This window comes from Sciurus vulgaris (genome assembly GCF_902686455.1).
Source record: "Sciurus vulgaris genome assembly, chromosome: 15".
Classification (NCBI taxonomy): Eukaryota; Metazoa; Chordata; class Mammalia; order Rodentia; family Sciuridae; genus Sciurus; species Sciurus vulgaris.
Genome location: NC_136476.1, coordinates 21,341,106 through 21,366,009, shown reverse-complemented (window position 1 = coordinate 21,366,009; position 24,904 = coordinate 21,341,106). Strand labels below are relative to the sequence as shown.

The window sequence follows — 24,904 nt, the reverse complement described above, 5'->3', positions numbered from 1 at the left end:
TGAAGTACTGGAGGAAACCTCTCAACTTTACATATCCAGGTCCATCTTGTCTTCACAAAGCCTAAAACTTTGCAAGTATCACCATTCATTCAATAAATATCTGAAGCAACTACTATGCACCAAGGGCCACTGTGGTCATTAAATACAGAGGGTAAACAAAACAGCTACAGCAAAAGTCTTAAGAAATCACCACCCTATGAGTCACACTGCACAGGTTCCCCCATCAGCCAAGGGGCCTGCTCCCCACAAACACAGCTTGTACTAGGCCTGACATGAAAACCAAATTCAGATCTCAGGAAAATGACAGAGGCTACATATAATGGAATAGTTAAAACCACGGACATTAAATTCTCAGATGCCAAGGTTCTTTTATACCTACTTTGTACCAGTGACATCCAGGTGGTTTTGTTCATTAAATGAAGGCTAGGCCTCCCTTCATACACACCTGCAAGGTTCCTATGTGCTTAAGCAGGCTTTCTGCAACAGTGAGAAGATGCGTACCTGTGTCGTTATAGTGGCTGTTTCCTGCTCTGACAGGGAGCTTGTTTTGCTTTGTTCCAGTAGGGAAACAGCTAGGGCACAGTTGTAAACTCAAATGCCTACAGGAGCCGGGCAGGTTTCCTGAATGACGCTGGCCTGAGATTAGAAGCAATCTAGGTGTGGGGGTCTACGGTAAGCTGTAGACCACATGGCCTGTCCAGAGGGTACAGCTGCTACTCAGCTCTGGCCAACCATTTCCACACAGAGCTGTGGGCCTGATAACTGCCCAATCTCATTTTTCAAGAGAAGCCAGAAATCAGGATTCTTTTTATGTTGGCAACAAATGCGAAATTTTTAAAAAAGGCTGCGTGGGCCAAACAAAATACGTCTGCAGGCTAAATCCAGCCAGTTTGCAGACTCTGAACTGAAGGAAAGGCACAGGCTTCACAGATGAAGTTCTGCCAGGGCACACAGGCTCCAGGCAGCTTGGCTTACAGAAAAAGGGGCAGAGGAGGAAGGCATTGGTTGTCATGATTTTCTGCAACATTACCATAAAAAGGTCAAATTCTTCTTCTCGCCGAGCAATCATTTGGTTCAGAGTCTCATCGTCCGGTACTTCATCTTCTTCCTGGGGTTAAAAACAGAATGATTGAACAGGCTTTAGGAGAAAGCTGGACAGCTGGGGTGAGGTACAAACAAGTAAGGGGAATCTCTCTTCCACACCAGGGGGGCCTGTTTCTGAAGCCAGAAAGAAAAGAGAAGGGCCCCTGCATGTAGTACTTGCCATTCGTATTTTGTAAGCTATTCATATCATCTTCCCAGAGAAAAATCTGTCTAGGGAGGAAGTGTGCTGCACTCTAAGAACACTGCTTCTCCTGGGTGTGTATCTTGATTCTGTTACTTTTAAAACAAGTTACTTAATGTCTCCCCGCCTCAATGACCTCATCTATAAGATGGGCGTGACATCTACTTCACAGGGACTTGTAAGATTTAAAGAAGGAAATCCACACATGTAAAATGTTAAGACATTAATTCTTTTAATTACATGGGTCTTAAAGATCTCAAATATTAATGCTTCTTTTCAAAGCCTTACAAGAAAACATGAGTATATGAAACTCTGTGACTGAGCACATGGTAAGGCCAAAGAAATAACAGATATATGCCAAATATAAAACTTTTAATATATGTTCAACCAATGTATTTAAGTAGGCAGTATTATTGATCATGGTTACAGCTGTGGTTGGAACAATTCAAAAGCTATCATTAACAAAACCCTCAAAATAAGACAATTAAAATAATTTACATGAAGTACAGAAAGCAATTACATACGGGCTAAAGATTTTCACTTTATATTATGTTAAACAGGGGCCCATTATCTCTCTGCTAATTCCTCAGAAACCAACAGTTCTCAAGTTTTCCAGAAATGTTATGCTATGACTTCCACACTTTTAACAAATGATTCTAAAAACTGGGCAGATACTATAGGACTTATTTTCCAAAATTATTTCCATCATATGCTGAGTGGGCTTGTTAAAAATCAAATGGGGAATTTCAGTATATCAGCAGAGGGAAGAAAGAGGAAAACACAGAACTTCAAACATCCAATTACACAAATCATATGTTTAAAATGAGGCAACTGTTTCACAAAAAGAATGTGAGTGAACTAGCAGCTTAAATCAGATGACGACGTCAGTTCCCAAGATAACATCTTATGCACTGTAGGAACCTAATAAGTGTTAGAAATGAGTGCAATTCAATAATGAAAAACCTATGATTCGAAATAATAATTACTGCTGAAAAAAAAAAAAACTCTGCTATTCTAGTTCACCTCCAGATTGATTAAAGTCAATCTGTCTAAATATTACATTTCATCTGATGAAGACACAGATTAGGTGGAGAGTGGGCTCAGAACTCTCAGTACAAAGTATCTGGTGAATTCTTTCTCCAAAAGCAGAAGTCCTCCTTTGCCAACTGTCTCCTAGAACGACATGTTACCCTCTCATAAGCTACACAATGAGGCCTTAGTTGTCCCCAGGCCACAGATGAAAAGATTCTCTTGTCAACTGGAAGGAACCTGCCCCCAGTGACCTGAGTTCCTGGAGAACTCAAGGGCTAGGAAATTGGTAATGAATCTTCCTGGGCTCTCTGTGTCCTTGTACTTCCTGGTGCACCAACTGAAGTGGTGCCAGTCCATGCTGCCTTGGATAATCAGGATCAGAGACTTTGACGGTGGTCTATCTTGTGTCCCCAATTGACTTAACATCAGGACACAGGCTACCCTGAATGTGATAACATTTGTCTGACACACTGCTGGCCTGGAAGGGATGTGGAGCCCAGCAGGGCTGCTCACAGCTAGAAGCAGCTGTCAGGGATTCCACTGCAGGCCCCACCCAGCCATCCTACTGCCTTGGAGAGATCTACATCTCCCTCTGGCTCAGGAAGGCTGGAAAACTCCAGGTTTTCTTGCACACCACTCCACCCAGGTCAGAGGCTACTTTCCGAAGGCCTACAAAAAAAGAAATGAGCAAAAATGCAGTGGAGATCTCTGGCTGAGAACTATCTCTGCCCACAGGGGCTCTCTAAAAGGATATATCACTCATCATTGTGGATTTTTTAAAGGCCAAATGTATAAACAACAACAAAAATTCACCTGACAAACTGACTCCAAGTCTGCCTCGAATATTCAAATTCAAGAATCAGAAATGGTGAATTATTTGAGATAAAAGTCCTGAAACATGTGTGGACCTGTAAGAGCATGCATATATGTATTTTACATCATTTTTATGAAACTCAATAGATAACTAATCAAATACATAAGGCCAACAAATTAGGAGGCATAATACTAAAGTGCTCTTCAATTTGCAGAGGATTCATTTCAGGATTCCTTGGAATATAAAGCTCTACTTCACATTTGAATTCATTTCAAAAACAAAAAAGTATGTGAGACTTTTAAAAGAATTTGGTTTTTAATTTATAGAAGACTTCAAAAATACATATCCTACTTAAGGCAAAATGAGATTTTATCTAAATATATGTATTGAAGATGGTATTCTGTGTGAATATATAAGGTAAACTTATGCTTCTGTTTATAAAGTATGGGCACACAAAACCGAATTGTCCATCCCCAGCCAATTTTAGGTATGGTAGTGGTATTTTGTAGTTTTCTAGACTAAATCTATTTCAAATTCATTTTAGAATTTTTTTTTTCCTTTTTGTGGTGCTGGGACTTGAACCCAAGGCCTTGTAAATGGTAGGCAAACACTGTACTGCTGAGCCATATCCCCAGCACCAGAATGAATATTCAGTATAAAATGACTAAAATTGGTAACCTAAAAAAAAAAAAAAAAATACAAATGACAACCAAAAGATCCCCTAAAAATCATCATATTCTTTGTGCAATCTTAGCAAATAAAGAGAGTTTTTTTTTTTTTAAACTGGTATTTTTCTCAGCCTTGGGTTGGCTCTTAGGAAAAATTTTAAGTGGAGGTTAAGGTCATTCTCTCCTAGTGCAAGTAGAGCTAAGTGAGCTAGACTAGACGTCTGTGAAGGCTTATTCTACAAACACGTTGAAGTGTGTCATCTTTGCCCAAAAGGCCACAGAGACAGAAGGCTCTGTAGGACAGAAAAACAAAACAAAACAAAAAATGCAAGGTGGGACCCTTCCAAAGCTCATCTAGCTGATTTTGTCCCTGCCAGGTCCTCCCTGCAGTTTGGCATTTGCCCTACGGGAGGCAGCATTTACAACACAAGACAATATGCTTGGTGCTGGCCTTGTGGTGTGGGCCCTGTGGCAATTGCTTTCAAGACACTCATTTGGATAACTTTCATAGGTTTTCTGTGCTTGGGATATAAGATAGCAGCTAATTTATTCATTTTAATTAAGGCCAGCTTGAGAAATTCTTTAAAGAACAAAGGGGTTATTCTTAATCCTTCAGAGACAAAAGGTCACCGTTTGATTTCATAAACTTGGCTTCTTCTAATACCTCATTTTCCTCTTCATGCTCCAATATGGCCTGCAGGAACGCCCTTCGCTCATGGCTGGAAGACTTTTGATCAAACATGCCCGCCTGGATAACTTTCTGATCCACATTCAGTTTATATTTTGCAGCCGCAAGAATCTTCTCCTCCACACTGTTCACGGTGCAGAGTCTCAGCACTCGGACCTCATTTTGTTGACCGATGCGATGAGCTCGGTCTTGAGCTTGCAGATCCTGTTTGCAAGAACAATAAATTGTGAGGACAGAGGTGCCTGGATTACCCTTGCCAACAAGCCTCTTCCCAAGAGGGAAATAAGTGAGCACTATTTCATCCACCTTTACTGAGGTAAGTTTTGCTTACATTTTTAAAATACACAAACTACTTTCTTCAGAAAAATTTGAGGTCATTCCTAGTTGAGGAAGCTTGGTTTAAACCAATCAACCCAACAGAAGTAACATCTCAGGTTTTGAAATCCAGGTCTCAGAATATTTTTATTTGCCCTTTATTATTTATATGCATGCACATGTACTTTATACATAGTGATTGCTCAGCTAGCCAACTTCCTGGGACCTAACTTTATTAAAGACTCAGTTGTTTTTTTTTTTTTTTTTTTTTTTTGCGGTGCTGGGGATTGAACCCAGGGTTCTGTGCTTGCTAGGCAAGCACTCTACCTACTGAACTATCTCCCCAGCCCTGTAAAGACTCAGATTTTAGTTTGGACAATGAAAAGGACTGCTGGGGGCTTAGTAAACTGATGAACTTTTGGGGATAGAAATTTCACACAATGTACCAAGATGTTAATATTGAGTATGACTCTGATTCATAAATTTTTTTAATGTTTCTTTTTTTTATTTATCTTTTAATTTTATACAGACTGCATTTTGATTCACAAATTGGGTACATCATTTCGTTTCTATGGTTGTACATGACGTAGATTCATATTCCTGGAAATGTGTCCTAGAGGAAATAATCATGAATATGCATAAAGATTTATAAACAAGAAGATGGGCACAGTGGTACACACCTGTAATCCCATCTGCTAAAGAGGCTGAGACAGGCAGATCGCTAGTTCAAAGCCAGTCTCAGCAACAGTGAGGAGTTAAGCAACTCAGTGAGACCCTGTCTCTAAACAAAATGCAAAATAGGGCTGGGAATGAGGCTCAGTGGCTGAGTGCCCTTGAGTTCAACCCACAGTAACCCCCCCCACCAAAAAAATATTTATAATTAGAATGTAGTACCTTCTCAGCATTAGTTTTTATTTATTATGCTTTTAAAAAGTAGAAGTAAACATCCTATAATAACGTATCGGTTAAAGAAATTATGGTAGTCTACTATGTGTATATACCAATATAGTAACATAAAAAATCATCCTGTAGAAAATTGAACTACACAAAGCTATAAGAGAAAATTGTAAGTTATAAGTGAGCATGTACATTATGGTCTCATAGATACCCATTTATCTAAACCATGAAAAAGGTAGGAAGGACAAAAACCAACATGCCAACAATGTTCCTATCACCAGGAAATAAAATCATAGCTGTTATTTAATCTTGTTCATTTTGCTTACACATAGTGTTCCTTTATTTACTTGAAGCATGTAAAAAAGGCATTAGTGAAATCTTTAAATAAAAACCCTTATACGTCTATGAAGTGTTATCTAATTTTACAGCTACTCAATAAAAACTTCTTGACATGTCCTATTTATTCACTGTTGTCCAGGTGATGGTATCTAGGCTGATGCTTGTCCCCTATCAGATTGTGTATATGTGTGTGTGTGTGTGTGTGTGTGTGTGTGTGTGTGTGTTTAGGGCAAAGGCTGTTCCCAGTTTTCCACTTTCCAGGACTGTGCTTTGCACAGAGCTGACTCTAATAGCTGTAAGCCTGTCCACTTGACCAGCTGAACTTCTTGGTCATCTGTGCAGCATAAGGAAACAGCAGACTAAAGTCTGCCCAGGAGATTCATTTTTGCTGCAGGGACCTTTGAAATGAAATAACTAATAGACAAATATCTTCTGAGGACAAACTTTTGCCTTAAGTTAATGTAACTATCATAGTGCTGAACCATGAACATAACTGAGACCTATTCAAATTATTTTCTGAAGAGGAGAACCAGGTAGATAATTAAAATCCAAAGGTGGGGGGGGGGACCCTGACACCCTTGCCAAGCCCTTGGTCCAGTCAACCCCCTCTCAACACATCTTCAACAGTTAAGAAGCAGGTAAATGACAAGCTCTGTGTCATCAACCCTTTCACCCATGCCGAGAACGGTCAGCAAACTGTTTTTGTAATGAGCCCCAGACTAAAGATTCTAGGCTCTCTGAGCCAAGAGCAAAAATGGAGCAACTGTTCTTGCCAAAGGCTAATATCCTTGCCCAACCATTTTATATTGATACCTAAGAATGTGAAAATCATTCTCCACATTTAGGTTGTACAAAAACAGGTGGCAGGCCAGACTTGGACCCTGAGTGGTAATTTGCTGATCCCTGACCTAAAAGATGTTGATGAAACCTGCCAAAGGACTCACATGTAGGTGAAGTTTAAGGAAATGTGAGCTGTGAGTTCCTTGGTCAAAAGCAGGGGGTGGGGATATTGTGACAAAGTATTAAGTGCTGTAATTATTGAATGGATTGTTCAGTACTTCAGAGTCTGAATCAGTGATCTGAAACTTCAGCACCCTGATGCAGGATGAGGATACTTGAACATGAGAGCCCAGTTTAGGAGAGGGCCTCAAGGAAGCTCAGTGGCTGACTCTTCTGCAGCAGCCACATTACTCTAGCTCCATGGGTTAAAAATCAACCTATGCTTCTAATCAACAGTTCAGAAACGAGCCTCTTAGTAACTCTGAATGATTTTATTGCTAATGCCACATTCATGAGTTCTACCTTTGCTTCTAGGTAGGCCTTTCTATCTTCTATTTGTCAAATCCCATTTCCTCTCTTTGCCTTAATTTTGATTCAGTGTGAGAAGGAATACTTACAGAAATGTCAGGCATGCTGAAACCAGGATGGTTAAAAAAAAAAAAAAAAAGACTCCCAGGGTTCATTTGGGGGCTGTGCAACATGTATCAGCACAGATGCAGTGGGGGTGCTCGGTGGCTTTGTGCTCTTCAGCAAACTTGTCTCTTCAGGTGCAAAATATTACCTGGAGGAAGGTGTGCAGAGTGCCTAGCAGTTTCTGAAAGAGTTGTGGCTTAAGAAAAAGTTAGTTCCCTTACACTTTCAGTGAAAACTCAGTACTCATCCAGATCACTCATTTCTCAAAGCGAAAGTCTGCCCAATCTAATGGTCATGTTTGAATGATAAACAGACAAAATCAGGTTGGCCTTGTTTACTGAATCAGATGGAAGTGAACCCACCTACAGCACATGCAAAAGCTGGCAGAGGCACATAACTCAATGCGAGGAAATCATGGTAAATTAGGGCAGAGGAAATTTGGGATCTTTTGTTTTACTGCCAAAATTTTAGTTCACATGTACTTAGGAGAGAAATATTCATATCCCCCTGCAATTTAACTTTGATTCTGGAGGTCTTCCTTTAGCTACTGGTCAAAAAAGTTGTGCCCTTAAAGTGTGCAACAGACAGGGAAAGATTCAGGGAGGGAGAGAGCAGAGGGCACAAATGTCTCAGCAACCTTTTCCATGGTAAATCAGCATTTCCAGAAAGATTTCCTTCAGTCCTTATATTTGACACTGTGCCAGTGAAGATGAACCTCTGAGAATATCTGATCAAAGACAAAAAACAGCAAACTCTCCATTCATCTTCAGATGGTCGGCAATAAAGGCATAGGCACCAGCAGGTGGGGTAATCTAAATGTCCAAGCAGAGTGAAGCTCCTGTAGCAGAGGGACCACATATTCCTTCTCCCCAGGGACCCTGCCAGCTCTGTGCCTGCCACATGACAGGCACTGCACACGTGCTTGCAGAACAAATACTGAATGCAAAATAGTAAAGAGGGAAACTGCAGATCTTTCCCATGAATATGAATTCTACACGAGCTTTGTGATGCAACGTAGAATATCAAAACATACACAATATGTTTTCTGAAGACTTGGAACTAACAAGACTGTGCTGGTGGCTCCCTGTGCTTTTCAAGGTCAGAACCTTTCAGTAGTAATTCTTCTTTAATTTTTTCATCTACAGAAAATGACTGGGGAACATGTGCAGTGCTCAAGTCAAAGAGGTGTGAGAACCTCTCGCAGAATCTCCAGGAGCTTTAGAAGGAAGCACCTAGAGCCCTGAATAGGAAACTAGGGGGTGGGGCAGTAGGAAGTAGGTGTGCATATTCTTAAAATTTCTAATGCACCCCTGGATTCTACTTCCTGCCAAAAACAACTGCTATAAGGCTTTTTGCTCAACCTTGAGATGGTTAGTGTTACGGAAGAGGAGACCCAGTTCAGTGAGGAATCTGGGTGAGGTTGATGTAGAATTTGTAGAATTCCTATGTGAGAGCTGTATTTTCCTTCTTACATTCCAATATGATCATATCCCGAGTCTCATTATACCCATAATCTTATAGACAGGTGCATCCTCTCCCACAGCAATGCAGGAATCCAGGGTGATAAAGGATGCATTCAACATGTATTTTTTTAAATCGATCTAAGTACTTCTTTAGAAGGATAACTCCAAACTCACCTGGTAAAAGGAATTCACAATAAAAGATGCTCCACACAGAACATACATACACACACAAATATAAACTATACATATATACATGTATATATGTATACATACATACACACACACTATACATCAAATATATAGATATTTGGTACTAGGTATTGAACTCAGGGGTGCTTAACCACATCCTCCAGTCCTTTTTGTCTTTTATTTTGAGACAGGGTATAAGTTGCCCGGCTGGATTTGAACTTGTCATCTTTCTGCCTCAGTCTCCTGAGTCACTGGCATTACAGGCGTACCACACCTGGCTCATAGGATATTTTTTCATGACAATATTTTAAACAAAACACGCAAAATAGAAGATTAACTATCAGATACCAATTGGACTTGAAGAATTTACTTAACTTGCCTAGGACTCAGCTTCCTTGACTGTAAAAATGAAAATACTAATATTAACTATTTTGTTGGGTAGTTTAGAAAACCGAGCAAGGCAATGAACATGAAGGGGTTGGCAGAGAGTAAGTTCAGTGCCAGTTGCTATGATTTTTATTATTTTGGATTTTTTTTTTTTTTTTTTTTTGGTGCTAGAAATCAAAATCAGGACCCCTTGCATGCTAAGCTCACACTCTACTACTGAGTACAGTGGAACATTTTTGATTTATCCTTCACCAGATGTAATTTGCTCAAATGGCAATCCCAGGAGATGGGATTAAAACTTAGAAGAAACTCACTTTTCCAACCCAATCTTGAGCTCTTCAAAGGCCTGTGTATGACAACCCAATATCTATGCTCTCGGGGAGATAAGGAAAGAGCCATAATAATTGGCTGGGCTATTTCTCCCTTAGAGAAATGGCCTAGTCGTTTAGAAATTTGCTCTGTCCCATAAATGTGAATGATGAAACTGATAATCTTTCAGCTTCTCTCCAGAGGGAGGCCTGGGCTCCTGAGTCATATCTGCCCACCTGATGAGGATTCCAGTCGCTGTCAAAGATGACCACTGTATCAGCTGCCTGAAGATTTAAGCCCAGGCCTCCAGCTCGTGTGCTCAGCAAGAAAATGAAATACTGGGACCCAGGTTCATTGAATTTCTTCAGCAAAGCAGCACGATCTTCAGACTTGGTGGTGCCTGAGGGGATAAGAAAAATAAATTTGCCAATTAACTCCTGTCTGAAAATGGCGGAGAATGAGACAAAAAGTCCTGCTTCCTTGAGACATCCATCCAGACTTCTTCAAGTCGGTGAGGTAATCACCAGGGCTTTCGTACTTTTGAAAGGAACTCTGAACATTTTGCAATTAAAAAAATAAAATAAAAAAAGAAAGACTGTTTAAACATTTCTGACTGGGCACCTCTGCGACTTAACAAATTCTACAACATTCTTACTCTAATCTAAGACTTCATGGAAACATTTCCTGGATTTATTTCTGTGCTGTAAAATACCAAATAATTAAAAGAAAAACCACCCACGTACACACATGTGCCTAAAATGGTTATTACAATGGCTTAAAGCAACTCTGCTCATAGGCATTAAAGCAAGGACTTATGCCAAGAGAATGAAAACAAAAGGAAAGTTGATTTTAACTACTTTGCTGTTTGGGTTGTTATTAAGTATGCTATGGTAAATACATAAAATATGAATGAAATATTTTTATCCTTTGTTGGCAAGACCTGAAGCCAAAATAATATTTATATTTAGAAAGAAAAAATGATCCCTAGTCTGTATCTCAGGTTAATATTCTGCTCTATTGGGTTCAATGGATGCCACACTAAAACCAGTCAAACATGGTAGACTCTTGGGGTTGTTCACACCATGGAGTGTGGAGAGGTCAAACTAGTTATTCAGCAGAGAACCCCAATCTCAGGGTATGGAGCTCACTTCAGGGCACACTTGTGTTCCAAACTGGTCATTCACATACTATCCACTTGTAATCATTTATCCAGACCTTTCATGAAATGCACAGTGGAAAGGAAAATGAAAATAAAAACACCAACCAACCAGCACTCCATCTGTATGTATTTCACCAGGGAGTGCAGAGGCTGCGTTCTGAAAAGGGCTTTAGGCTGATGGGAAATACATATGCATGTTATATGATACTCACTGACTGGCTGCTAGACAAATATTATTTCTACATGTTGTTCTTTTTTTAAGGGTGAAAACATACCAGCAATTTATTTCAGAGGTTTAAAACATTTAAGTGACTAGCTAAAGGAATCAAGTTACTTACGAAGGTTAAGTTCCCAAACATGGGGGATCTGTTTTTCACATTCCATAAAAATAACAAGTATCCTCCTGAGAAGGGAAGAAAATCAATTCCCCACACATGGCAAATGGGGATTAGAAAGGAGGAGTTTGGGGTCACTCCCCATTTAATGAAGCAAAGGTCTTTAGACTTGGTTTACTTCCTAAATTAGATCTTTTGTTTGGTGAGCTGGTCAAATCCTGCCAGGATGAATGGTAGGAATTTAGATTTGGGGGAGGAGCATTAACCTGCTTTGTTGAGTGAGGTTTCCAACATGTGGAAATCCTTTATTTTCAGAATTGGCTTTCTGAGACCACAGGAACCATTTGCTCACGATGCTAGAGGAAGACATGTTCTGTTTTGCTATGAAACCTTTTCTCTATAGCCTTTCCAGTTACAAGAATTTTTTTAATTACATGGATTAATGGTTCCCATATTTATTCTCTGCCTTAAACTGAAGCAAAAGCCAAAGAAACCAAAAATTAAAAATGAGGAAAGAATGGGGCTCCCAGAGGTAATGACATCTGTTTTCTGACAGCAAGGTATAAAAACTGTGCATCTATCTACTCTGAGGGAATAAGTTCAACAGTTTTAATTGACTGAAAAATAATCTATTAATGATCACATGTATTAACCCATTATGTTCCATTTTCCTATTTATGGAACACCTAAAAAACTTAAATTGAGCAACAAATATCACTTGTGTTAATTTTGAAATTGAATATTTGTTTTTAGAATGCTAGTCTTTTGAGAAAAGTATTAAGTGAATGACTAGTGATAATGTTCATTAATATTAATGATATATTATTTATAAAATTATAACAAGTTCTAGATTATGATTTCTAATCTACTTTAATGCAGCTGTGTCAATCTCATTGAAATATTTACAGACTTTAAACGTGGGATCTGGAAGGTTAAGAAGATATAAATAAATCTAATTGGGAAATAGGGCTACTTGGGATGAAATAACTTTTTAAATGCAAAACAAAGCTCTGAAAAACAAAAAGAATGTCAAAATTACTTAGTCACTAGAGTTCTCAGGCTCTATGCCAGATACCTCAGGCAAACAGATTCCCTATATATCTGGTGTGTATTTAAACTGTGTAAATAGCTGGAAACTTGACAAGTTATATAAACAAACAAAAAAAAAGATTCAAATACTTTTCAAGCAATGCTATAGCATTTCTTATTACAAGGCTCAGAATCAGGGGTGCTTTATCACTGAGTCACATTCCCTGTTCTTTTTTTTTTTTTTTTTTTTTGAGACAGGGTCTCACTAAATTGCTGAGGATGGCCTCAAACTTGTGATCCTCCTGCCTCAACCTTTCAAGTAGCTGGGAACACAGGTGTGTACCACTGTGCCCTGCTGGATTATCATTTCTATTAAAGATCCCCAAGTCAAGATCTTTATTGATCATCAGCAATCTTTTCAATATTGTTCAGGAAGATTCAAAAGCAAATGCTCCTTGCAGGTGCATAGACTTTACCCTGGTCAGCACTAGCATCAGTTTCACTGTCTTTTAGACTGATGTAGAACATATCCAATTATAAGAATATGATTAATAGTAAGGGCAACTGTTTAGAAAATTACAGAATTTGCCAGAAGGAACACACTAACAGTCTTTCACAATTCCTAATTTTAACTGAGTTTCAGCTGCTCTTGGAAAATTTCATCTTCTGGGATAAAACCTCACCACTACCTCTCACTCAAAAATCACTTCCAATGAAAACAAAAACAGTAATGAAATAGTAGCTAAGCCTATTCTTGCAACCATAATCTTTGCAGAAAGTACTTGCTTAAGCTGTCAACAAGTAATTTTTTTTCCTGAAGTCACAATCTGAGATACCAAATTCAGCAAAGAAAATCTGAAGACATTTTACTAATTGGTGAGGGAGTGTGTGTGGGTGTGTGCAGTTGGAAGGGTGTATAATAATTAATGTGTGTATTGATTGATTCTCCAACAACCCTCTGCTCCTCAAATGAATGGCTGCTGTTTCTAGTGGAAAGAAGCCTGTGCACCAGTCTCCATCCATCCATCTGCAGCGCTACACAACTTACTTGTCTCTTTCAACTCAGTGTTAAGAGCTCTGATGGCCGAATAGTAAGTGGCTCATTCATCTTGTGTCTCCAATTTCTAGTACTTTTCAATTAGTCAAATCAATAATTTTAAACAAGTTCATAATCATTCTTAAAATGCTGTCACTTCGATAAGGAAATTTATTTCCGAGATGGGGTTTACCTCACTGGAAGTACCAAAACTGAGCTCATTTGGAATTGGAAAAAATACAGGTTAGACCCTGGTTTCACCACTGACCTTTGTTTTCTCATCTGTTAAATGGGGATCCACTACCTGATTTGTTGAGAAAATCAATAACGCACACCAAGCACTCTGCCGATTACCCGAGCGTCATCGGTGCTCCATAAACATTTGTGGTCAGGACTATTAATTACTAACAACAGCAAGGACTACAAACCAACAGACTATTCAATTTTTTCAGGCTGTCGAGAGAATGTTAGAACTATTTGTTTGAAGGAAATCACTTCTTACCAGTTTGATTGATTCAAATATTCCCAGGTTGCAGTCCTTAAGAGAGGTGAGACTGGAATGAAGGGCCACAAAGTAGCAAATGTATTTATACAGGACACCTGAGGAGGGCTATAAATCCAGGGGGAAATCAAGCCCTCCCCAGTGCAGAGCAAAAGGTGGAATGAAGAGTGCCACACTTTGCCACACAGGGAGAGAGGCTGGTGGGGAACTACCAGCCCAAGAGAAAACAATCAGGAGACTTGCCAAAAGAGACAGACTGTGGATAATATGTCTGTATCTATAAATTCAAAATTAATGTTTACTTAACCATTCGTCAGCTTTCAGTGACTTCGGAGGGGAGAGGTAAAAGAGCTTTTAAATCATCAAGTCTGCCAGATGATTAGATTAATACCCTAAAAGGTAGGCCAGACAGAGAATCCACCTAAAAACTCAAATAAGAAAATGTATGAGAAGTCGCAGTTTGGTGTATTTCCAATTATATTTAATTAATGGCAAAAGGGAGACAGAATATTGGATTGAAAATAAAACAAAACCTTCTAATGGAATAGAAACTTTAAATTTCCTGTTCATTTAACAATAACATTAATACTGCATTAGATTAAAAAAAACAGGTATTAGCAGTTCTGTGATCTTTGTACCCAGGGATTAAACACATCCTGGCTGTAAATTAGCTCCGTTTCCTCCTCACCACTCTTTGAACACATTCTCACTTGCCACAGTATGAAAACTGTAATATCTTTAATCTCTGAAATATTACAGCCAGTATTAATTTCATAAAAGTAACTTAGGGAACATCACTAATTTCACATTTTCTTCCATTCATATTTGCTTACTAATGTTTATGATGTGGCATTTCAATTTAACTTTTGAAATCAGACTTTAGTCTGCAAAATCCAGGGAACAATGAAATCACATCTCCTAACAATGTGACACATAGGCATGTCCTACTGAGAAAAAGAGGCTTTAATGACAGATATAACTGGAGGTGAATGATTACACTGCTATACTGCAAAAAGGAGACATAGCCTTTATTTCCTTAAAATATGTCTTCCCAGAAAAAGGTAAAGGATCCTCTATATGTTCAACATGATGCATAAGCAACAGTTGATCCTAAGAGCAAGGAGGATTTAAAAATTTTGGTTCTGTTTAATTGTAATACTCTTAAGTGACTCTGAATTCATTTGTGTTGGCCTGAATGTAGAACAACTGCCCAATGATGTCAGCTTATTGAATGGCAGAGGATATAAAAAGCTGTACCTGGGCTACTCTGTGGTAGAGCACTTGCCTACCATGTATGAGGACATGGGTTCAATCCCAGTACCACAAAAATAAAACAAAAAAGGACAAACTCTGATTCTCCTCCTGTGTTTTGGCTGAGGCTAGACCTAAGTGCCTGCTGCCTTCGTTTTCAGCAGCAGGGCTGCTGAGCCTAATGCCTCATGCACTCACCATCAAGACGCAGGTAAAGGAAGTTCCGAAAAGCAAAGTAATCCTCCATGATGGTCATGAGGGACGTCATCTGGCAGAAAAGCAGCACGCGGTGATTAGTCGCTCTCAATTTGGGCAGAATACGATCAAGTAGCTCAAACTTTCCTGAGGCCCGATACAGCTCAGCCCTGAACCCAAAAATGCAAAACAAGAAGACAGTATTACTGCTGTCTTCTTGAAGGATCCAGTAGCTTTTTGCTGTTCTCATAGTGCCTTGTATGCAATAAACATTCAGTAAATAAACGTGGAATGAATGAGTGAATACCAGCTCTAAAACAAAGTATTTATAAAGTATATTCATACAAAACCCATAAAGGGTGTATTGTACCTGCTAGGTAATACAGCAGATTCTAGAAAGAAAAGGAAACCCTTTGATGTTCCTAAGCCTTCTCACTTTCTCAGTTCTAAGTCCTTATGTATTACAAGCATAAAAAGGTTAATTAAGGTCACTCAGTGATCAATTCAAAATAATTACTGAGCACCTAGTATGTACCATGCACAATGCTGGGCATGTGTACAGAGATAAACAAAATGGGTAATGACCAACTGTGATTAGTTCATTGAAGAAATGTAGCAAGTTGTGGTAAGAGGGCTCATTACCTTCTTCAGATTGGAGAGGAGTTTGGCAGTCCTGGGTGGGCCCTGGCCTGCCACCTCTTTTTATAAAGTTTTATCAGAACACAGCCACACTCACTCATTTGCTTTGTCCGTCTGCTTTCATGCTGTACTGGCTGAGTAGAGTGAGGGGGACAGACACTTCATGGCCCACACAGCTGAAAATATTTCTGATCTGATCCTTTTACAGAAAAGTGACCTCCCTGAAGAGAGACATTTTACCCATTGTGTAAATAGGTAAAAAGGCATGCAGGTGACAAATGGGGGTAGGGGGTTTGGAGGAGGAAATTCCAGGAAGAGGTGAGACACATGTAAAGGCCCCGAGGAGTAAAGAAGCCTGAGAAATTGGAAAAAGTAATGGTGAGTAAAAGAAATAATGGCTTAAACCTAAGAGAAGGGAGAGCGCTGTGGCAGGACAAAGAAGGGAGATGGGCTTGGGAACCGTCCACTGCACTGCTGTGCTTTAAACTGGGGAGAGGTGAAAGCTGGTCTATCTTTTTGCAAGGCCACCATGAACATGGTATAAGAGTGGCCTAGGGAGGGGACAAGAGCACTGGCTCATTGCTGCAGAGCAAGTCAAAAATATGAAGGGACAGTGACAGAGATGATGACATGAACAGAGAAAGGCTAAAGAGGAGGGTCTTTCTCCTCCACAATAAACAACTATTTTCTTTTTATCAACAGGGCTATATTACATGCTATTAAAACAATTTTAGGGTTAATATTGCTTAGAAAGCTCACCAGGGCACAGTCTACAATACTATCATTGGGTATGCTACCTTTTTTTTTTTTTTAAATTAATTTTATCTATTTTTTGTTCTTTTCAGTTCTATAGGACAGTAGAGTATAAGCTGACATATTTAAACAAACATGGAGTACATATTATTCTAATTAGGATCCCCAGTCTTGTGGTTATGGTACTTTTAATAGTCATATTTTCAAACCTATATCTTCCTTCCCTCACAGAGCACTGTCCCTCAGAGCTTCCACCGTGAGCCATGTTTCCACCCTGCAACCCTGGCCACGCTGCAGGAGCAGAAGTGGCCCCCGGGTCCAGGGAAAAGTGGTGAGGAGAGGGAGGAGAGCCCAGTGGTGTCACTCTGCCTGGGTTCCAGTACCAATTTCTCCCAGTGGCCCTGTCTACTCCTGGGATCCAGCAATGACCCCTCTATCCTAATACATCATCTCTGGAGCAAAGCCAATGAAACTTTCTGTTAGTGCGGTCTTCATCTTTCTGTGGCTGCAAGGATAATTCTCTTCAATGTCCGCTGCTATTGAAAAAAATCTCTCTTATGCAGATCATTCTGGAATGAAAGACTGCAAAACTGTACACACTTGTAGCAGATGAGACATTTCCTCTCATGCACATGAATGTTAAATTATCCAACATAAAATTTAGTAAGATAAATTTTCTTCAAGCCCAAGCCACACTCTCAGTTTGAAGTGACAACCCTCAGAGGCTTCAGCTACATTTTAGAACACTAGGATACTATTAAGTCTATTAAATGAGATCTATGTCCTTTGAATAGCCACTTGCTCAAGGCAAGTAGTAATTTATGCCAACAAAGTAAAAGAGAATGCTGATATCATTTTGGTTAACAACTTCTGCCCCTTCACTGAGGAGCAAGGAGGGCCAAGGACACTGGTGGTATGTATTTGCATAACAGGAAAAAACACTATAGAAAAACAGTAGTTAAGGTAGGACCAATAACACCATATTTTCAAAGGAAAAAAAAATAAAAGATTTACCCATTGATGACCCCATTTGAATAGCCCAGGTGCTCAGCAAAGGATTCCTTTAAAAGAGAGAAAAGAAGAAAATGACATTAAAATTTAATTACACTGTTGTTGTTATTGTTATTTTGCAGTGCTAGGGATGAAACCCAGGGCTTATTATTATTATTATTATTATTATTAATTACTTTGCAGTGCTAGGGATCAAACCCAGGGCTTCACATGTGCTAGGCAAGTGCTGTACCATGGAACTACTATTATTGGCCTAATGGTTTCTCTTTTAGTGAGTATACCCTATGTATTCCTATAGTTAAAACCAACAAAATAATAAATGAACAAGCAAATATTCAATGTAGAGTGAACAGGAAACTCGATGTCTTTGAGGTCAGATTTTTGTTCTGCTGGAAGTGGGTCATGTGGGTTTGTCTTGGGACTCCCAGATGAGAGTGTGAGCTCACTAAGGCAACAGGGACTGAGTATCGACTGGCCCAGCACTGAGCAGGCAGTTGTTTCTGGGGCCCTACCCACAAGGAGCTCAGAGTCTAGGTTGGAGGATGAATGCAACACAAACAAGTCAGAATTAATACGGAAACATAAATGTAAGGTGAAAACAGTTACCAATAAAAATAATGACTATTTCATAATGCAATTCTTAATTGAGTGAAATCCTAACACCTCTCCCATATTGTGCTTTCTTTTATTAAAAAAAAAAAAAATACAAGGCCCTACATGTACTCTACACTCAATGTTTGGCTTCTACTTTTAAAAGACATAACTTAGTTACTTAACTCCCTCCTGATTCAGAGGAAGAAATATTTGACTACTCTGGACTCTCCCCATTCCTGCTTTATGGAAACAGAGACCATCTAGGGGTAAACAAGTCACATCTCAACATTAGCCACCAGCTTTTCCTCCAAGGAGACCAATCTTTCCCTTTGGTCTCTATTCTCAAATATGCTCATCATTCCTGGCAGGCTCCAGCCACTCAGAGCACTGCCCTGTGGCAAAGCCGACGCAGATGACAATGACAAAATCCCTCCCCACCTTCTAGATCTACACTTCCACTTCTACCTCTGGCCACTCCTTTCTAGATTCGTAGGTTCCAACCCTGTCTCCTAAGAGGCTGGAAAAACCAAAGCAATGGTATGTGTCACTGGACCCTGATAAGATTAGGTATCAGGATCATTTTTAAAAATACTGCTTTCATATTATCTCCATTTCAAAGTTTCCCAGGGAGGCACTGAGACCAATATCAAGACTGGGCTTCTGAAATAATTTGGCATCAACAAAGGACTGTGTGGCAAAAAAACAAAACAAAGGCAAATGCATATAGCACCTCAACCCATAACTCCAATAGATCAGCCAGTGACTGTGTGTCTCTTATTTCTAGGAATAGTCTCCTCAAAGATTTTTTTTTTCATGTTACTACAAATCAATGGAACAAGAGAATATCATGCAAAGTGAAATTAGCCAATCTCAAAAAACCAAAGGCCAAATGTTTTCTCTGATGATGCTGATTCATAGTGGGGGGGGTGGTAGGGAAGAATGAAGGAACTCTGGATGTGCAGAGGGGAGTGAGGGGACAGGTGGGGGGTGGGGAGGATGGTAGGAGACATCATTACCCTCTATACATGTATGATTACACTACTGGTGTGACTCTGCACCATGTACAGCCAGAGGAATGAGCAGTTGTGCTCCATTTGTGTACAGTGTGTCAAAATGCATTCTACTGTTATGTATAACCAATCAGAATAAATAAAAATTTAAAAAACACTGCAAATCAATCTGTCTGTTTACTGCTGGCTACTTATAAATAGGCAGGCACCGGGGCTCATTGCTCCAAGCTGTCTCCTATATGACACTTCGTCCTTCCCAACACTCCAGACAGAAGCTGAAGAGAGAAGACATCACCTGCTTTCCTTCCCCATATGGCCCAGCACATTCTGAAAGTTAATTTTTTTTTTTATGGTAACTGAAATGAAGTAAGGCACTTAATTTTCATAATTTCTAAGTCCCCAAAGCCCTCTATAGATCAGAGTAAATGCCTTAAAATTGTTCTCAGGAAAAGTGGGACAGTAGGTGACAGGGCAACCTGACACGACCCCCATCATTTTCATCATTAAGACTTTCCCCACACCCCCAACCCCGTATCGACCCAGCACTGATTCACTGACATCTTATGCCTGATTAACATGTTAGTTTCCAAGATGCTGCTGGTGTTCTCATTTAGAAGTTCATCCACCTGCTGGTTCCACAGTCTCCTGCTTCCCCTCTCATTTCAAATCAAGCGGGCTTGAGTGACTTTCTCTATCAAGTCACAGAGACAGAGTGGCCTGGGATATGAACTCATTAATGCCCACTGAATTCTCCTTCATCTGTAGACCTAAATAACCATGGCTGGGCAGTAGGATTGTTTTTAAAACTGTTGTTGCCATTGTCATTTCACTTAGATCTATGAATATGCCCTCTCCCTGTATCAGGGTCTGGTCTCAATTGTGCTGGGTAACCCTCTATGAATCTGAGAACTCCAGGAGAATCCTTCTTCCCCCGTGTCCATGGATGCCCTCCCTGTCCAAGGACGCTCTCCTCTATGTCTGGGTCCTCTTCCCCATGTCCATGGATCCTCATTTGTACATCTTGGATAGTCTCTCCTAAGGACTTGAAGGCCACAGCAGGGTGAGAAGTTCTTCTAGTTTCCCTGCACAGTTGAGAAAGGACTCTAGCACAGGGAGGGGCATGGAATGAATACTCTGACCTAACAAGTGTTATTGCCAAAAATAAAGGAGGGAAGAAGGATGTTCAAAATTGCAAGTATTTCAACTCTCTCTCTCTCTCTCTTTTTTTTTTTTTAAATCCTATGATTATGTTTTAATTTTCCAGAAGCTTCTATTTATTGTTTTTAAATGAACTGGTGTAGACTCTGGAGTCGTGAAGTGATTTTCCTCTCTGTCTCTAGCTCAATTTGCAGTGGGAAGACCCTAGACTGGCAAACAATGCCCCCAGGACCATGTGCTCCCTCAGCAACACTGAAAAATGGAGACGGCGACGGCAGCTCCTCTTCTGTTGGAGCCAATTGTCCCTACCAGAGCGAGACACTGTCAACGTAGGAAGCATGTTCACATGTAGTGAACAGGCCAGACAGTGTCCTCTCCCCTACACACAGCCGTGCAGAGACCTGAGCATCAGAATAAAAGCACCAATTCACATCGTCATCACAGTAGAAAGAAGACAGAAAAAATACCCATCTAAGTAACAGACTACAGGCAGTGTCTTCCACAAAGAAAATATTTAAAGAACACCTTTCTCTTCAGTATTTACAAATGCATCATTTTGATATCTTTGACAGCATCCTTTGGAGGATACTGGACATGTCTGTCATTAATTTCAGAGCTCCCACTGTAACATAGCGATTCACAGTGCCTACCCAAACCCACATAAGCCATTGCTTACAACATTCCCCGCTACTTTAAACCTTTGGTTATAAAATTCCAGATGCTCAGGTGCCAATGAGAATCCATAACCAGGAAATTCATGTTATTAATTCTGCCTGAAGAACTATTAGATCATGCCCTTTTGAATTCTAGACATATATTCTTTAGATCTATTTTTCTTTCTTTTCTTTTTCTTTCTTCTTATTTTTTGTGGTACTGGGGATTAAACCCTGGCCCTAATACAAGCTAGGCAAGCACTCTACCACTGACCAATATCCTCAGCTCTTTTTAAAATTTTACTTTGAGACAGGGTCTTGCTGTTACCCAGGCTAGCCTCCAACTAGTCATCCTCCTGCCTCAGGCTCCTCAGTAGCTGGGATTACAGGCATGCACCTCTATATCTGGCTTGATTTTTTTTTTCCACTAGCACTAGTAGGATTAGCACAACCTGGATCAAAACACAGGACACAAACTTACCTCAATGTGCTGAAACATATATGGGTGATTGCAGATTTTTCTCAACTGCATGATAGTGTTCATAAGTGTCTTTGCACCTCCTTTCCCCTGAGAACAAATGCAAAGAGAAGAATAGAACTAACTATTCATTGATCAGATATTTCCAATATTTAGAAGTTAGGGTTGGGAGTGTAGTTCAGTGGTAGAGCACTTGCTTAGCATGTGCAAAGTCCCAAGTTAGATCCCCCCCCCCCCCACACACACACAGAGGTAACACAAAACAATAAAAGCTAGGCTTCTTATAGAAAGAACAAAAGACCACAGGTCTTCTCAATAACACACACACCTTGTGGTCCAAAGTTCCTGTTGTTACATGACTGCTTCTGAGTTAGATATAACATCTTCCTTATGATTAGCTTATCCTACAGACAAAGTAAATCTTAAAGCATTACATCAAGTTAATGGCTGATATGACTGTGTACTCTGTAGGATTTTGGAAGTCAGGACACAGAACAGATGCCCAGGGAGTGAAACTGGATTTCAAAACCTTCTCAGATGCCACCCGACACTTAGGCAGAAGGTGATTTCTGCAAAATTAACATGAGCAGAGATAACTCTTTTGGTAACAGGAACATATTCCTTTCTTCCTGTCCCAATGTAGTTAAGAGGTTAAGAGATTTCCCTGGGCAGCAACAATAGCTACAAAAAAGGCCCAGAGACTTTTTAATAAATCAGCCGGAGTAGGGATGCTTCTCAGAAATACTCAACAGTGTTGAGAAAGACACCCCTCAGCACCTCAAGCTACTCTAACTTCCTTCCTCGATGTACCTTCTTATCTTTCTCAGAACCATCTGTGAGAAGGATTCCCTTGGCTTGCATGTGGCGATACAGAATCTTCTGCAGAGCTGACATGTCACACTTGATCACATATTCAACCTGGGGAAAGAAGAGCGAGCAGGTAAGAGTAGGAGAGAGAAGGTACATTCTAAGACAACGGTTGAGACCCAGGTCTGGTGCCACTCCTGGAAGTACCAGGGCACTTTTTTCCCCTTCTTGGATTCACAGAGTAGGACTGGGATGGGATCCTGGAGGAGACCATGGTCCTCACTGTTAAAGTTACCACTATGATAGTCAGAACTTCGACAGGATGTGTGTAGCTGAAGCTAGACTCATGTTTTCAAACATGTCTGGACTTGGTTTCATATCTGAGGGAGGGAATGGCTTGCCAGTTGCTCATACTCAAAATTGTTCAATATATGGTATTTCTGGCATTTCTTCTGCCTCCCAATGATACCTCCTTTCATATAAACAGTTTAGGAAAACAGTGGCTGACCAACAGCCTAGGATTTTCTTTTTAAAACATTTTTTATTTGATCATGTATGACTATGCCTAATGCTAGCCTTGAATAAGCTGGGATTTTACAGCAGGCCCAGGCTGATTATCACTAACCACTACTCTCAAGAAATGAGAGGACACAATGGAGTGAGGACAACAGGTGGAGGAAGAGAATTGATCCACAACTGAACACAACTCTTGGTCACCTAAAAGCCATTTCCTGTTGAAACAGGATGAAATCCAACTTAAAACAGTTAAAGGAAATTCATGTGCCCGTGGTTTATCAACACCTGTATTACTTTATCATGCTCCGAATGCATCAAATCTGCCTTGATTATTTCCTATTATTGTTTTTCTTTATTAAAAAAAATCCCAAGAATACAAATGTGCAATTTTCACAATGAAAGTCAGATTAATGCCTAGAAATCTACGGAATGTGATTAAGAGTAATCAGCAAGCTGCCTGATGTTTAATAAACTGATTAAAAAAAATCAGGTTATTTTCAGCTTTGAGGGCCAGAAAGAAGAGGTCACAGATGAAGAAAAGTGGGATATATTCATTCCATCATTGCTTCAGAAGGAACCTGTCCAACTGGGGGAACCTGTGTCTCTCACTTTCATGCATCAAGTCAGGTTAGAGAAAGGTTTGCTATTTCATAAAACAGTTAAGAAGAGCAAGTTAAGATTTAGTTTTACCCCCTAAACATGCTTTAGTTTTCAATGACCTTCTTGGTCAGGAAAGAAAAACAAACCCCCAAGTTTAATAAACAAGTATGAACCTAATACATGCTTTGTGTTTTACGTACTTGATCACTCTATATGCTTAAAGTATCTCATTATTTCTCCTTCTCCTTTCTAAAAAAATTCTTATTTTTGTGCAGCCTTGTTGAGTTATAACTAACAAAAACTGTCTATATTTAAGGTGTGCTATGTGATGTTTTGATATACATATACATTGTGAAATGATTACCATTAACCTACTTTTTCCAGAGTTCTTGACTCACCATGAAATTTGATCATGGTGAAAAAAACCGTTAAACAACTTCAGACTTTAACAAGTACAAAGATATAAGTAATATGAAGGGCCGATATGATGGAGCTCTTTCCAAGTACCAGGTCCTGTACAAAATGCTGCATGTGCCTTTTCTCACTGAAATCATAACAAGAGCTGGGAGCAATGGTGCACACCTGTAATCCCCATGGCTTGAGAGGCTGAGGCAGGAGGACCACAAGTTCAAAGGCAGCCTCAGCAACTTAGCAAGTCCCTAAGCAACTTAGGGAGACCTTGTCTCAAAATAAAATATAAAAAGGGCTGGGGATGTGGCTCAGTGATTAAGTACCCCTGGGTCCAATCCCCAGTACCCCAAAAAACAAAAAACAAAAACACTCCTTGGCCTATACCCAAAGGACTTAAAATCAGCATACTACAGAGATACAGCCACATCAATGTTCATTGCTGCTCAATTCACCACAGCCAGATTGTGGAACCAACCTAGATGTTCTTCAACTGATGAATGGATAAAGAAACTGTGGTATATATATATATACAATGGAATATTACTCCACCATAAAGAATGATAAAATTATGGCATTTGCAGGCAAATGGATGAAATTGGAGAATATCATGCTAAGTGAGATAAGCCAATCTCAAAAAACCAAAGGACGAATGATCTCACTGATAAGCGGATGATGACATATAATGGGGGGTGGGAGGGGTTAGCGTTAGGGTTAGGGTTAGGTTTAGGGTTAGGGAGGGGGACAAGAATGGAGGAAGGAATGACTGTATAGAGGGAAAAGAGGGGTGGGTGGGGTAGGGGGGAAGGTGGAAAAATGGCAGAATGAATCAAACAACATTGCCCTGTGTAAATTTATGATTACACGAATGGTATGCCTTTACTCCATGTACAGAGAATCAAAATGCATCCCATTTATTTACAATTAAAAAAAAAAACACAAGAGCTCTATGGTATAGTCACTTTTTAATG

General features: G+C 39.8%; 1 protein-coding gene across 5 annotated transcripts in view; it reads right to left on the bottom strand.

The window, feature by feature from the left end:
* SMARCA2 (SWI/SNF related BAF chromatin remodeling complex subunit ATPase 2) overlaps positions 1-24,904 on the bottom strand; it is a 164,297-nt gene that overhangs the window by 61,416 nt on the left and 77,977 nt on the right. For all 5 annotated transcript variants that reach the window (XM_079112997.1, XM_079113001.1, XM_079113000.1 and 2 more), the window contains exons 20-26: positions 22,413-22,520; positions 21,606-21,692; positions 17,713-17,759; positions 15,310-15,476; positions 10,036-10,199; positions 4,464-4,691; positions 1,031-1,108 (exon numbers count right to left, since the gene is read on the bottom strand). In XM_079112997.1, the coding sequence (XP_078969123.1) occupies positions 1,031-1,108; positions 4,464-4,691; positions 10,036-10,199; positions 15,310-15,476; positions 17,713-17,759; positions 21,606-21,692; positions 22,413-22,520 (879 nt within the window). The remainder of the gene's footprint in view (positions 1-1,030; positions 1,109-4,463; positions 4,692-10,035; positions 10,200-15,309; positions 15,477-17,712; positions 17,760-21,605; positions 21,693-22,412; positions 22,521-24,904) is intronic.